This window comes from Zonotrichia albicollis, chromosome 5, assembly GCF_047830755.1.
Source record: "Zonotrichia albicollis isolate bZonAlb1 chromosome 5, bZonAlb1.hap1, whole genome shotgun sequence".
Taxonomy (NCBI): domain Eukaryota; kingdom Metazoa; phylum Chordata; class Aves; order Passeriformes; family Passerellidae; genus Zonotrichia; species Zonotrichia albicollis.
In genome coordinates, this window is record NC_133823.1 from 11102022 (window position 1) to 11118558 (window position 16537).

Genomic DNA, 16537 nt, shown 5'->3' on the forward strand with positions numbered 1-16537 from the left:
GCATTCTGGTTGGTTGCAGTGCAAGAATATAACCAAACGAATAAGGCAGAATTTTTATCCAGTTGTAATCCTTCCCCACTCAAACTCACCTTGCACTTGCAGAAGTATTTATTCTCTTCCATCTTGCACCATTTCCCAGGAATTCCTGAATCCTGTCTTTTATTCATGACAATGCTCTCTTTTAACTCCATGAAAAGCACTGAACCACTATGACTGTTCAACTCTGTATTATGAAACAGGAAAGGTAGAAAGTGATCTTTACTGGTTTATGCCAGTTTCACTCCACACACACAAAAAAATAATTTCTGATCCCCAAAGCAAAGAAAAAAGCAGATATACAGTTGAAAAAGAAGCCTGGAGTAAGCCATTTTACAGGAATGAGGGGCTTTCAAGACCTCTTGTGAGAGCTTATATATATAAATTTAGGGGCACTTCACAGCCAAACAGAAGTCCTATTCAGCAAAAAATAAAATGCCCTGAAGGGAAGGGGTAAGAAAAGGTTATTCTATCATATGAAGAGTATTTCTTAGGTATTCTTCCATTCATTTCAGGTCTTCTCTGACCCTGTTTAAATAGTGGTAAAAACTGCTCTGAAGAGGGCAAAATGGACATCTGGAAAGCAAGAAATGGTATTAGATCTGTCATCTATTGCAGTTATAGTTGGCACACAGTTTTATAATCAAAACAATACCTGACATCTTCCAAATTAATCTCTTTGGCAAAGCTGTGTGTTTCATATTCAGTCTGTTACTCATCTGGAGTTATCTGAATTTGAAACACAGAGGTGGCTTGACTGAAAATTGCATCCTGTGAGTGACTTTGAAGAAGCACAACTAATTATTTTCAGAATGAATATTTGAATTTAACTGGCAAATTATTTGATGTTGATTGTGAAAGCTATTCAAAAGTTCAAGGAGATGCACCTCAGTTCACATAGTTGCAGAATCTTGAGGCAGAGGATGTGTGAAAACTATCCCTATTGTCCTACCAAGCAGCCCTGTTCAAGAGATGGGAGGTTTTCTGAGAAGTGGCTAGCAGAGTTTTATGAGCATCTTTAAAAAAATATGGCTTTGCTTGAGAGGGAGTGAATACTTCATACATATTTTGCAGTCTGTCAATTTAAAGAAAATGCAAACTCTGTGTTATTTTTGCAGACCTTGGAAACTCCAAGGAGTTTGTAGGTTCCTAAGTTGCCTTGAGAAGTTGTACTTGTCTCACAGGCTTGCCTGCTGTGTGAACGAGACCTTGAGGCTGTAGGCTCCTTGATCACCCTAACAGATCATTTGCTGAGGTTCTGTACCTACTGTTTGAGTCAAATGTGTACATTTTGTTGAAATCCATTGACTGTCTTCTCTAATGCAGATTTCTAAGGTATTAGAATTTTGCACTTTTCAGAGGCAATGCCAGGCAATTCTAGCTGCTCTTTAAAATCACACAGTAGCTACCTGGTAAATCTCTGTGCTTGTACTTCTATTAGACTTGGACTTCTGGGGACTTGCAATGCCTCCTGTGTTTACCAACTGCCTTTCTGTGAGGTTTTTTGTGATACAGCATGCCTGGAAACCTCTGCTATCGATTGGGATCTTGTGTCACTCTACTTAGTCCTAGACATGAGTATAGACAGTTCCTGCTTCAAAGAGATGGTAATCTGGGGTGTTTAATTTTTCCCAGAAATAGCTGTCTGTAGGCTTCTCTGTTCAGTGAAAATTTTTTTTGAAAAGACAAATGAAAGGAGCTGTTTCTGCTTAGTTCTGATTGTGTCAGAAATGGAAAGCACCAGCAGATTTGTTGGGTTCTGAGCCCTTTTACTGCAGCTGTAACTTCCATCCATTTGCAGCATGTTGATATTTAACTGGTTTAATGTCTTTCTGTATTTGAAGCTAATGATTTTTTACTTCAAAATGTAGTTTATTCATGCTTTCAATGAATACTATTCGCCAAAATTTTGCATACTCTCAAAGTTGATCTTTCTTCTCTATTTAATTATCTCTAATGTCCATCTTAAGACAACTTCACAGCAATGTGCATCTAATGGTACTTTACCAAATCATGGTTCCAGAGTAATTTCAAGAAAAAGTGATTTAAACTAGGGAGTGTTTCTTTCCTCCTCTCATAGTACCTATTGCCTTAATGTACATCGGCCACTGATATGATATAATGTACATCAGGCTGATATGATCCATCTGCTCTAAATAATATCCCATTAGGCACCCATTATTCCACCAGTTACATTTTATTTAGGTTTACTTGTCTGATTTCTTTACTTTCAGAGAATTGAGCTTTGGATCTCTGGCTCTGTATATTCATGTTTTAGAATGATACTTAAGTTGACAAGCCAGGTGGGCTATGGCACACATGATAAATAAGTGGCTTGATATTCTTTATCAAGGACAATTCTCGAGCTAATTTGACTTTGAAAAAGTCAAGTTTGAAAATCTTTTTGAAAAAGATTTCTGGTTTTGGTTTAACAAAAGAAAAAGGTTAATGAAATACTAATTATTTATGTAATTTAGCTTTTAACTTTGAGGCTGACTTTTAAAAGAAATTACAGCTATGGAGTCTCACTATCTTATTTAGTTTCTCTCCAATACCTCTCAAATGCACTGATGAATGTAAACCAAATCTGACAAATTGAGGTCTCAGAGATATGAAATTTCTATACATGGGACACATCTGCTGGAAACTATTTTATTCTTCACAAAACAGCTTGATTACATTTAGGTTAAATCATTTTTTTCATTCTCAAATTAAAACCTGAAATGCAAAAAATATTTCATTATGCTCTTTGATCAAATGTAAAGTTTTCCTCTTTCTAAATTAATTGGTTTTGAAAACGTAAACGTATGGCACTACTTCACTTTGGAGCACAGGCCTTTTTCTGATGCAAAAATGTTTCTGGGGACAATTTCTGGCCAAGCCTTGGAATAATTCAGAGCAGGGCTGAGGACCGGAAGCAGTTGTATCCTTTGGAATAGCCTTGAGCTGTTTTGCTTTCACATTAAGTAGCATAATTTACTGTGGAGATGTAAAGTCACTTTGCATAATGCAGGGGGGTTTTCCTTTCCTCTCCTTGGCATGTGGCTGCCTTGGGGGAGGTAGGAGGGAGAGGATATGGCCCTCCCCTCGGTACTCCTTGGAGCCCACGTGTGATCTGTGGCACACAAAGTTGGCTCCTGCATATTTATAGGCTCCGAGGCACCACTGGGGATGTGACATTATGCACAAGGACTTGTGTGCTAGAATGTGTGTAGATTCCTGGGAGAGGGCTGTGGAAAGATGCTGTGTTTTGTCCTAGCCCAGCCTGAGGAAGTGGAGGTGGAGGGGAGGCAAGAAGTGGGGGGTGGGAGGAGGAATTGTGTGATGGCTGGAGAAAAGAGATGAGAGAATTCATTTGCATACAAATGGTGAGCATCACTTTCAGATCCCACTTTCTCTTTGAAGCTCAAGTGGCAACTTCTGATGTTTGGACATTTCCTAGGTTGGGGGATTGAATTTTCCTTTGTAATCACAGAACCATAGGAAACAGGGCGGGCAGGAGCTTTGGTCACCTGATCTGTTCTCTTTTCCAGATGAAGGCTTAACTATGCCAAAATCAATCTCCACTGATTTTGTCCAATCTTCCCTTAGAAACTACAGCAAATACATTTTGGGGCCTTAGAAGCCCTGTCCTTAGCAGTCTTTTCCCAGTGTTCAGCCTAGTATGCAGTTCTTTTTGCAGCAGTTGCATTCTATCATCTTTTATCTATTTTTCCTTTGTGTAGAGAACAATTATTTCCTTCTTGCAGCTACTTCCAGTTATTTGGATTGTCATGACCTACAATTCTTTGCCTCCAACTTTAATAACTCAATTCTTTGTTTTTTGCCATAAGTCATGTTTTTCCAGACCTCTACTTTTTTTTGTGTGTTCCTCTCTTCAGTTGACTGTCTTCCTCAAGTAGACCCAGGAATGCAGCTGAAGCCTTCCCAGTAATAAGTAGAAAACAACCTGTTTTACAGACCAGGGCTTTTCACATCCCCAGGGAATATCTGTTTCTTTCGAAACACCATGACATTGTCAATTCTTTTATGGGCATGAGCTAGTATGAATTTCAGTGCTTTCTGAGGAATCTATTCACTTGTGTCTCCTTCTCTTTGTAGTTTAGCTGTAGAATCTCATCTTTAAACTTTCTGAAGTGTATTCTTTTTCAGACTGTGTCTCCAATTTGTCAAACTTACTTTGAATTCTCATCCTGTCCTGCAGCAGCCTTGCAGCAACTCGTATCTGCAAATATACTTTGCAGTCTTATTCTATTAAATTGGTCATTAAAGCAAATGTTAGCTAGTACGCAGTTCAGGAGTGCCCATCAATACATTTACCATTTTGACAATGAATAGCTTTCAGAATATAGCTTTCTAATATATAATAGTATCTTCTGAATGTGTGCTTCCCTGTTTTCCTTAGGAAATTGCTGACATGGAACAGCACTGGAGTTCTTACTAAAGTAAAAATATGTGATGTCTCCCTGAACATGTCACGTTACTTTGCCATTGCAAGGAAAAAATAGCTTTGACATGATTTGTTTAGAACAAATCCAAATCAGCTGTTACTCATCTCCTTGTTTTCTTGTAGGAAATTGTGTGTGTATATATAAAAATGTAAATGTTCTGCCAGTATTTTTTCTGTTTGCTGGGATTAAGCAGACTGCTCTCTAGTTTTTCTTTTTCCTGCTTCTTAAACAACACAATACTTTTTTTAGTCTTGCAGAACCCCACCCAATATCCCTGAAACAATTGTTATAACTCTGGAATTATTTATTGTCACAGTATTCTCATCTAACTATTTTCAGGCCAATTGAGTACCAAACACTTACCTCATTCTCTAGTTGGGACAACAGTTTTCACTGCTGGTTTTACTTGGATTTGCTGTCTGACTGCAGCTGACCTTTTCTTGAAGTACTTTGTGCGGCATCATCTGCTGGTATTGCCTGCCCTAATAACAAACCAACTTCTTGAGAAAACTTGGCATATTTTTGTGGTTTTAGAATGTTATTTCTGATGTCCTTGTTAGTTACATCTCATCTCTGTGTGGCTCTCTGGGGTTTGTCTCTTTGCTCACACCTTGTTGCTTACACTGTTTCAGAAATAACCTCATTTATTTTGATATTTCTGCCTGACTTTCCTGTGTCAAAGTCACTGGAGAACTCTGAGTTGTGCCAGCTGGGATCTTGCCTGTCTTATCCCTGTACTGCATTCACTTCTTACCTTTTTTTTTGTTTTCTGTAGACTTAACTGCCCGTGAGATCTTACAGAAGGATATTCTGTATTTATTGAAACCTGTTTTCACAAAATACTTCTGGAATTATCTTGTCCTTGATCTCTTCCTTATAAAGTGTATTGAACATTCTCATATCTTTGCCACTTCCCTGTAAATTCCTTTCAGCAAGGTGGTTTTTTTATTTGTTTTGCTGTATTGGTTATAATAATATCTAGGAGGTCATCTCTAGGTGTTATATATTAAAAATTGCCACCGAATCTCTTTCTATGCACATACTTCTGATTTTCCTTCACCAACACATGATTTTGTAATTGGAATATCCTATTTTCTCCAGTTTTCTTTAATAACCCCTCACCTACATGGACAAGGTAGAGGCCAGTCATGAATGTCAGTGGGTGTAAATCTGTGTCTTCAAGGTTTTGGGTTTTTCAGTGTAGCTATTTTGTTTGGGTTTACTTTCTTGAAGGGGAGGTTTATGGTGGTGAATTTGTCTTAGTATTGTTTATGCTTCTAAAATGGTTTGTACTTAAAAAATGGTAGGCATTTCTGTAGTCCAGTTAAAGTGTTTTTCTGCTATTCTTGACTTTATTAATGGAATATGAAAATATGGTTCCATTGCTTTCAAATATCTAGGAATGTGTTCACAATTAGGGTTTAGTTTTCATATTTTGAAAAAAACCAAAATATTTTATTTAGAAATTTTATTTGCTAAGGAAATTAAGGCTCGACGGATAAAAATCTTCAGTGCTATGAAATGTACAGTCTGTGTGTAACAGTATCACTACTGCTAATAGTAATGGGCTCTCTTCTGAGTTATTGCATTGATCTTCCATACATATGTGAATAAAACAAATTATATTACCTCTTTTATGTTAGCCCATAAAACTAGAAAATGTTACTCTCTGTATGTATCACATTTGCATCACGAGGACTATGGGGGTGCTTTCATTGCATAGCTTTATATTTTTTAGAGGGTACTATATTCAGGTATTCTGAAGGGTGGGAAATAAATGGGTTTAGTGGTGGAGCTGCTTAGCAGGACTCGTGTGAATGTAAGCACCTGATTTCATATTTAAAAATACAATTACTGCATTTAACTAAGATTTAATTGGGAAGATTCACTGAACAGTTTTGCTATTGAAAATGTGTAGAATATCTCCCTTAGATACAAATTTTTTAAATGGTTAAATTTTTCAATTTATAAAATACAAAATCTCCCAAAGGATTCAAAATTGATCACATTTCTTGTCTTGCTGAAAAACAGTCTTGTTCCTATCCAAGCTAATTTTAAAAGAAACTGCATTTTTCTTTGGTTTTTATTTAGCTAGAATTCCTAAATAAATATTTGAATACCTGCAAGACTTTTATCAATTTACATTATTATTATTATTAAATTATATATATAATATGTATACTTGTATGTATTATAAAATAATTATAAATCATTATTAACATTAAAGCTATGATCTTGAAACAAAAGAAATCATTATTTTTAATTGTATTGGTAATTGTAGTAAAAGTTAAAACATCTGTATTTCATCAACTGCTGCAGACATTTTTCAGTTGGAGAATTAAAACTTTTTGTGAGTGCTTCATAATTAATTATTAAAGTGGACAATGCAAGCAATTGAAATTTTGAAATTATACCTGAGGAGCATCTTTGTGTTGGTTGATTAAAGAATAATGTTGTGGGTTATAATTTCTTTGGACTCAGACGCTCTAATCCTGTAAAGTTGAATTCTGTGAGGATTTGCATAGATGTTTCTCTCTGCACGCAGTGAACATTCACACTGATTTCAAGCAGGTCCTGTGTCTGCTGTTAACTCAGTAGCCAAAAAACTCACCTTTGCCTTCTTCCCTGTTCCTCATCTTGAATTAACCTATGTCTTGGTTGCCAGGTCTGCATGATCTGGACTTCTATTTCCAAAATTTGTTCCTAAACCAATGGTAGTAGAGAGGATGAGGGTCCACATTTCCATAGATTGTTTATAGTATAAATATTAATTTAGAATTCTAATCATTATTTTTAAAAAATTGAAAGTAATTTCCTTAACAGCAGATTCTCTTAAAAATGAATTGGGAAGTAGCTTTAAAAAGCTTACCTGTTAGTGTTTCCTTTTTCATTTATCGTGCTAAGTAGCAGGAGTATCAAAATGTCCATAAATTGTTAATCCGGCTAGTTAATAATGGAAATTCTCCTAGTAACTGTTACTTTCTTTCTACCAGAATAGCTAAAAATTTTCAGAGCCTCAAAATACTGAAATATGTTTGAAATTGCTGCAGCTATAAACGCGATATTCTACTCAAGTCAGCGTGGTAGGAAAAGAGTGTTGCTCCAGCACCGAGTTTTAGGACAGTCTGCACATGCTCCTTTAGGTGCTCAATAGCACTTTTATTTTTTTACCCATGCACACATTTTATACATTATTGTGTGAGCCTTTCTTAAAAAAAAAATAAATTAGCCAGTAAATAATTCAGTGTTGGTATGACATTGTTTTACTACAGATGTAACAAATATTCTTTGTTTCTCAAAAATGGCAGGACAGGACAATGTTGCATGTAAAGCTAGAGTCCTTCAGCACCATCTGCTGGCATTCAGTTGAAGCTGATCTCAGGAATGGATCCTAAGCACCATATAGTAAAAAATTAAAAATACCTATTCACATTTTGAAGGCAAAAAAAATTCAATTGTGGTATAATTTTTTTATCCTTTTTGTTGAGATTATAATGAGAAAATACAATGTGAACTTAAGTTCAGCATATGAACTGAAACAGGAATAGGTCCAGGAGTATTTTGTTAAGTGGAACTATAAAAAGAAATTGATTACATTTTTCTTTTTATTTTAAAGGCTTTAACAAGCACAGTGTTACATTTTTCTATGTGTGTTACAAGTGCAGTTCAGTACAAAGTATATCATACAGAAGATACACAAAGCTTGGAAAAAGTATCCATAGCATATTTTTGAAAAGTGTAGCAGCCACTAAATATTCTTTTACCTAACTTTTATTGCATTAGTCAATGTTAGCCTTGAAAGCCTCATGAAAGCTTAGTGGACAGAACCCCTGATGCTCTAAATGGTCCCACAGTTCCCTGTAGCTTCACAGGTAACAAGGACTGGGGCAATCTGCGTGAATCTAGAACAAGGCTTAAATTCTGCAGCCCCAAAAGGTCACTGTCCTTTCTTCTTTCAGCTGTAACACATTGATACCTCAAAGAGTTTGAGGCCTCATTGAACCTCATTGTATGGAGGCCTCCAAGTACTCTGTAAATCACATAGAAGTGATGGTTCTACCTTCCACATATTTAAACTGGAAAAGAGCTGAGGAATAACAGGTGGATGAATTCTGGTATATCTGGAAATCTGCAATGCTGGCACACAAGCCAGATATTTTGTATTTATATAATAATAAAAGTTGTGTCACAGATACCTATGGGGACAAGGTCTTCATTGAGAAGAGCTTCACAGACAGTTTGGAAAGCAGTTAAAAAACCATAGTGGCTTGGTAGTGATAAGCATGTAAATTTGTGTGCCATAAAGATTTGTTTTGGCTAAAAGTATATCCTACAGTATTAGGTGTAACATTTCTATCATCCTTGTTTTCAGTTAGCTAAGAGATTGTGTGTCAGGACTTCTCAATCAGTAATTCAAAGAATTGTAGAGCAGGTTTTGAGGCAACCAAGGATGTGTGTATTTTGAGACTGGAAACACAGAAGGAGTTTGGATGCTGCTCTTTTGTCAGTATCCAGCTTCAGGTGTTACTAAAATGGGATGCATGGAATTTCCAGCAGGATAAATATGTTTAGTACTGCTTGATGCAACACAGACCTTTGAGTTCCAGGAAGAACAATGCTCTATTTATGACTTGTAACTAATAGTTGATGTGGTAAAAGGAATTACATTCAGATGGTAAATGAATACAACCTTAATGTGCACCATATACAGAGTTGTGGGATGATGTACTAATGCAACACATTTATTTACCTTGGTTGGTTGCTGAGAAAAATCACCATTCAGTTTAAAGCCCATACCATGTAAGACAGAACAGAGTAGTGCAGAAGATATAATTTATAGTCTAGAATTAGATCACAGCATAAATGTTATAAAAAAACTATTTGATCAATACAAGAATCCTGACTTTGGTGAGAAATTATTTTTAAGTGTTTCTGGATCAAAATTCTAGTAGTAGCACTCGTACCTTGGAGATACTGGAGTTATGGCCTGCTTCATCGAAAAAGTATCTGGTTTAAAGAGTTACTTGTAAAAAGACAGCTAACTTATTCTCTGAACTTGGTGTATGCCACCAGCATTCCCAGTTACATTGGTAAGTAAAGGTGGTAAACATCTCTGTAGTACAATATACTACTGGTGGTAGTATTGGTTTGAAATTACCTTTATAAAAGTAATCTAATAGCTCAAGCACAGACTTTAGAATAAATTATTTTGATGTATTTTAATAGGGGGAAATAAAAACAACATAAAAATGTGCCAAACTAAGGGAAAATATCATGGGAAACCTCTCATCTCAGATTATATTTTGCCCAGGTTATGAAATATTGCATAGGTTTTAACTAGATGTAGTTATCTTGGTTTATCTTACAACAATTTCTCAGTAGTTGCTGTTTCTGACTGAGGTAGTTGTTTGCTTGGGTTTTTTTCCTGTTTAGGTTTGTTGTGTTTTTTTTCTTGAACTCACTAGGTAATGGTACTATATACCAAAAGAGAGAAATATGAAGAAAATAGTTATTTTTTTTAGTATAAACAAAAAAAGTCCCTTCATAAACCTGTTTTAGAACATTATTAGATAAAAATGACAGTGTTCTAAAACTTCAAAGCTGCCACTTAAGTAACAGTTTATGAAGTCAGGATGGTGCAAATATTAAAATATCAGTGTACTCTGACCCTGACTATTCACCTGCAGATACTTTCCAGAGGCTTCAAAAAGGCCTGGGTTCAGTGGGAGGGGTCCTGCTGAATGACTTCCAGGACTTGCAGCAGATCAATCCCCACTTATGGAGAACCTGTTCCAGAAAGTTTTGTGTTGCATATGGTGTAGGAATTAAGAGACTGGGGATTATTGACTTTTGAAGTCTGAATTGTAATACCCAGTTTATGAAGGCCCGTTAGATCTTCTTTCTTATTCTGTTTGTTTTGGAAGCATAGTTTTTGTGACACAGCATGTATGAAAAATCTCTCATTAATACTGATTAAATGTTGGTCACTTGTTGCACTGAGTGACACTGAGCTAAGTATAGTAAGCCCTCCTGGGTTATATTTACTGAAGCAAATCCTACAAGATAAATCTAATGTATTTTTTCCTTGTTGAACAAAATATAGCATCTCCTGTGCTTTGCATGTTTAGATTTGCTTCAGGATAGAATGATACATTGTTCAAAGATGTTGTTCCTTTTTCAGAAAATACAGGGTTGAAGTGTTTTTTTATAAAACCAAAAGTTGCATCTTGGCATAAGGTTGTACTTTTTGTGGTAAAATAAGTCTGAACAGATGGGAAGTAGTTTGAAGGAATTAAGAGGAAATGCTGATGGAGTGTCACATGAAGAACCAGACAAAAAATGAAGTTTCTATATAATATGAAAATATTATATTTTTATATTAAAATTCTTATTTACAAATAAAAGATCATTCAAACTGAAACTTTAGGAATATTTAAATGATTTTGTGTGGTATCACTTGAGCAAGATCTCTCTCATCCATCAGGTAATTTTCTGTGCCAGTGAAATGGGGTTCTAATCATTTGGCCAATTATGTGATCTATAAATAATGTTAATGCACAGACTTTATATAATATTTGACAGTTATCACTTCAATGTAATTAAAGTTTGAAACCTGCTATATAATCAACATATGACGTTAGCAGCAAATTCGTTTTCTTTATTTACCTATATTTTGCTGAGAGCATTTTTGTCCAGACATCCTATATTCTGTACATACCTCTGTACTTCCCATGTTTATTTCAAACCTTTTATTGTTTTCCTTATTTTTTAAATCATAAAAAGCAACTCCCAAATTGGCAAAATTAAAAAATTTATTTTAGAAGGTCTTTCTTACATGTATAGTTTGGTTTGGTTGATGTATCATTCTAAGAAGGCACTCAATCACTTTTGCAAGAAATGTGTAAAAAGACAGATTAACTGATGCTTCATTTGATTTGGATTTTGTATTGGCATAAAATTGCATAATTAATTTGCCATTTAAAAGTGCTCCACAACCTCTGAAATTAGAGAATAATTTAGAAATAGCCTGACATAATAATTAACTGTCTTCTCAGTATAAAACATAAAAAGGAGCACAGTCAAATATTTTATATTTGTATGTGTTGCATGATATTATCTCACCCATACATAGTAGGAAGAGTATCTTGTCTTTAATAGTGAAGATTTTTAGCTTATCTCTCTTTTGGTTTCTTTTTAGGAAGATATTTTTCTTCAAATGAGTTTTTATGTTTAGCTCAGCTTTTACAGCTTAGTGCTGAAAATAAAGAAAGCAGCCATTTCAGGAATTTGCTGATGGATTTAAAATGTCATGATCCTGCTTTGTATTGTAACATCACCAAAGCTAAAAAAAAATAGCAGAGAGAGACCCAGTAATACAAACCAATTTCTTATTCTCTCCACTAAGGTTTTTCTTCTTCTGGATGTCATTAAACTGGAAGAAAGTTTTGACTTTGCCGTAATCCCACTGTTGCTTTTTAAACATAGTCTCCAAAAGCCTAACATTTTTTCACTGATATATCACCACAGGCTGACATGATATCACATGCTCTTCTTTTATCTTCTGAAGCTTGAATTTCATGATTTAAAATGTACTTTAGTCACTTAAGTAAGAGTGATATTTTATGTTATTTTCTATGGGAAAACAGCTTTGCAGAAATTATTTATTGGAATGTAGGTGAGTTCTTTTGAAATAATTTGAATGGTTGCTGCAAAGGTAAAGTATTCTGTCCATTACTGGAAAGTAACTTTATGTGTGCCTCCTGTGACTTAAATAAATCATTGATGGCATTTGTAGCAATGTGACTATGGCATTAAGAATGTTATAGAATTCAGCTCCAAGCAGCGATCCAGGGATGGGATAGTCTGAGGATATCACTATATCCTACACTGGAAAAGCACATCTGTAAAACTATTGTGTCCTGGTTATTAGTGCTAGGATTTGAACTATCTTTAATTTCATTTGACTTGTTCATCTTCCTTAAGGATCTCCATAAAGATTCTCTGAGTGTTCTTTTCAGCCCTTACTTAGGGTTTGCATCAGTGGTCGTAAACCTGCTTAGCGGACAAAGACTCTCTTCCCTTTGAAGTCACTTCCCTAGCTTTTCAAAAGGGTCTGTGAGTCTGTTCTCCTAAAACAATTTAGAAAAGTTTGAAGTGGTGCCCCTTAAACCAGCAACAAAATAAAATTTTCTCTTTGCATTATTGAAAGCCATGACAATCTTTTGAACCAATAACAGTTTAAAAGCTTTTAAAGAAATCTGTTCTGCTCTATGACCAGCTTTTAAGTTGACCCCATTATTTGGGAAATCAGGCTTGGAAACCCCTAAATAATTGACATTCTTATCAAAGGAGTCAGCCTGACTTTTCACAGGACTCTTCTTTTACAGTATCTATTCAAATCCTGAGTTCTTTAAAGATAATACTTAGTTTTCTTTTTTTTTTTTTTTTTTTGTTCATTTGTGTTGGGTGTATTTTTGCGGGGTTTTTTTGTTTGTTTTGTTTTAGTGTTTCTTTATTTCAAATATAATTTAGGAAACAATTTCATACAATCTATGAAACACTGATCCTTCCACTTGTAGATTTATACTCTGTTATGTTTGAAGTCCAGTCCAAATTCTGAAAAGACTGTGAGTGTTACTTAGGCAATTTTATTTTTTGTGAACTGTGATAAATATATATGCTCAGTTTCTACTTCTTGATTTAAGAGTCTTATCTCCTACATTTAATGGATGTAGTTGCTGACAGCCTTATGCAGATAAAACCCAAAATAATGTAGTTGCTGTAAGCAAGAAGTTTACTCTCATGATTTTGTGTATCTGCAAGTCCTAATAATTCATTCAGGCATTGCTTCTCATAAGTACTTCTAACTCCAGCTTCTTACATTAATTACCTCCTGCAGTGTTGTGTATTTAAAACTTCTCTGATTTCAAAAGTTTCATTAATGTGAACTGTATAATTAAAATAATTCCTTGCTGATCTATGTGAGTGTGTGTTAATTCAATTTCTGAAAGCAGAAGAAAGCAATAAAACCAGAATTCTAAAATTTTGCTAATATAGGCAGCTCATTAAAAGAAAATTAACAAGACCTTTAAACACACAAAGTTGGCACATTTTAGGGCTTGGTAGTGACAAGGAGAAAGAATTGGGTCAGCAACATCAAATTGTTACTGGATAGTATGATTGTTGTAGTTGCTGTTACATTTTCCCCTAAAACTGCAGGTTTGTGGCTTGGCTATATAGAGCTCATTTCTGAATCTTCTGAGGTGCCCAGCCCATGTTTGGTGGGGCAAGGTTCAATAGAGCAACTTGCTCTGAAAGGTTTGTGAGCAAAATTCACAGGATCAGCCACCTGAGAAGTACCTAGAGGTCATTAAATCCACCCTTATGCTTCTAATTTGTTGGGAGGTTTTTTTTCCTTTGCTCCTGAACTGTCTGCTATACTTCCTGGGCTTGGGTCTGTTTCTTCAAGCATTGTATGAAACATAAGTGACAGCTTCTAATGACTGTTACTTAAGAGATTAGAACGATTCAGCAAGTTGCTCTAAAGCATGTTCACGTTGAACGTGCTGGCCTGCCTGGGTGTGCACATGCATGCACACACATATGTAGTGTCTGTGACCATATCTAAGAAATAGATTTATTTACTTTTCAAGATTTTGTATTGCTGATACAAATTGTAATAGCAACGGCAGAATAAATCAAATTTTGAAAGGTCAAAATTCTTGATTTGAGATGTTGTCAGAGATTATGACCTTTACTTAAAAACCACTGGAATGTGGCAGCTGCACAGCTGTTTTGGGAGAGTTTTTGGTTTGAGTAAAAATATTTATGCAAGCCCAGATCTTACACCTCTTTTGCAGAGGAGTCTCTCATGGAGGGTCTGAGAAACTATCCCTTTAAATACAGCTCCATGATCTCTAATAACACTCAGTACCAGTATTGCTGCTCTACATGGACAGATTAATGACATTATGCTGGGTTTATCTTTTTAAATTTACAACCCCAAATGTAATTTGATTGATGCTAACTTAGTAACTAATGGAGTCAATTGGTCCCACTATTACTCTGTGTCTTTGTAAAACCATCTCCTCTTTTTCAAGTGAAAAAAGAGGTTGATTTTACCACTGCTTTACTGCTTTGTTGGTGTCTCACATATCGTCATTCATTGTGAAGTGAAATTATTCCCTGCTGCTTAAAAACTCATCTAAACCTTCTGAAAACTACATGACAGCATTGCCCAAGAAACATCCTTTGGAGTTTAAATGCTTTGTGGAATGCTATGAACGAGCTAATTGAATGGTAATACAAAAATAACTCAGTCATTTTTTTTAAATGCCAGCACATTTGAAGAGGGCAGTGAATAACCTATGAGCAAAGATATAAAACTATTTAAAGAGCTTTATAGCATTTGCTTACCCTTTCTCTGCCTTGACCTGGAGAATAATGTTTTTTCCTTTAAATGTGCCAGTTGTACAATTCTTCTTTTTTATTGTATCCATATATGTTTGATTATAAAGAGAAGTACAAAAAACCCACAGTTCCTCTAGTAGGGAGATGTCTAATAGGAGCATTAATGTTGGGTTTGAGTGGGACTTCTGTGCAAATTCATCAGAAATTCATCCTGCCTGTCATCCAAAGAACTGCCTGCCTATCAAAGAACTAGACTTCATACTGAGGTTTCAGCACTGTTATTAGGTTAAAATAAAATCAGTCACTGGAAGTTTTCCTTCATCTTTGGGCACTTTAGGTGTCTTCTCTTGATAGCTACTCTAGTGATACTTGCATTTACTAATGCCTGTTGTAGGAAAGGGTAGTAATTGACTTAAATGTCTCCCCCCAGAGAATATAAATTAGAGGGGGAGAGAGAGGGAGGGGAGGGGAAAACAACTTTGGTTGGTTTTACTGTACACCTGACTTTCAGTAAATATGCAGGTAGAGTGCTGCTGCTATACTACACAGGTAGGGGTAGAACACTCCCAATATGCAAACAGGAGCATTGATGTGATTTGTAACCAACATAAACATAAAGAGAGCAAGGAAACAGAAGGTTCTTCAGTGATGGAAAGCAGTGATTTTGGGAATAGATTGTAACCAAGATTGCTTTTATTGTTTTTTCACTGAAGGTGATTTTGCAACTCCTCGAGCTGTTCTGACAGGACACGACTATGAGATCACCTGTGCTGCCATTTGTGCTGAGCTTGGTCTGGTCATAAGTGGTTCAAAAGGTAAGGTCACTCTTACCATTTATTTCTGTTTGTGAAGCTATAATCCTAATGCCAAGAGGAATATAGTTTCAGGTGGTAGAATTTATAAACTTTATGGTGATTTTATTTCTAAATTTTTTTTTTAGTTGCTGTGAATTTGAAACCTGTTTTTAAACACGTTGAAACTGAGGATTGTTCAGATGTTTATAAGAAGAGAAAACCACATCAGTTTCCCTCCTGATTGCTATTTCTGTTTGTTTATCCAGTGTGCAATTGCATATAGCATAGTTGGATACCGCCTTTGAGGGCCAGGATGGTGAAGAGTGGCTGTAATGGATAACTTCTCAAAAAGGGGAAGCAAAATTAATTTTGAGAGAAAGAGAATGTATTGGTCTGTTTGTTTGATGAAGGGTGTGTATAAACTACTGGTAATTCTGTTCAGGCTCTTTCAGCTTGGCTGCAGAACCTCTAATATGTTCCATTTGTATTCTCAAAGACTTGCTTTTAGCAAGCAAATTATAAAGAGTGATGTTGATTCTGTGGATATTCTGTATAATTTTCTTTTTTGCTTGATGATATGATTTTTAAATTAAATTCACAATTATTTTTAAACTGTAAATTTCTTGGAATTAGTATCTTTCTACTTTAGTGTTTCTAAAATAGCTACCCAGAGACACTTCTTCAGAGTTAGGTGTATTCATGGTCTGTACCTGTGGGCCTTTCTGCATTATGCATGTGAACTCCTGTGTCTTATGTGCAAAGCAGGTATTTGTCAGAATGTGTTAAAAAGGCAAATATTTAGTGGGTTGTGTATGGCTTACAATCTTAATATGAGAACATACACTT

At 35.4% G+C, this 16537-nt stretch overlaps 1 protein-coding gene across 4 annotated transcripts in view; it reads left to right on the forward strand.

The window, feature by feature from the left end:
* The window catches only part of LRBA (LPS responsive beige-like anchor protein), a 368802-nt gene that overhangs the window by 340471 nt on the left and 11794 nt on the right, over positions 1–16537 (forward strand). For all 4 annotated transcript variants that reach the window (XM_074540769.1, XM_074540771.1, XM_074540770.1 and 1 more), the window contains one exon: positions 15611–15712. In XM_074540769.1, the coding sequence (XP_074396870.1) occupies positions 15611–15712 (102 nt within the window). The remainder of the gene's footprint in view (positions 1–15610; positions 15713–16537) is intronic.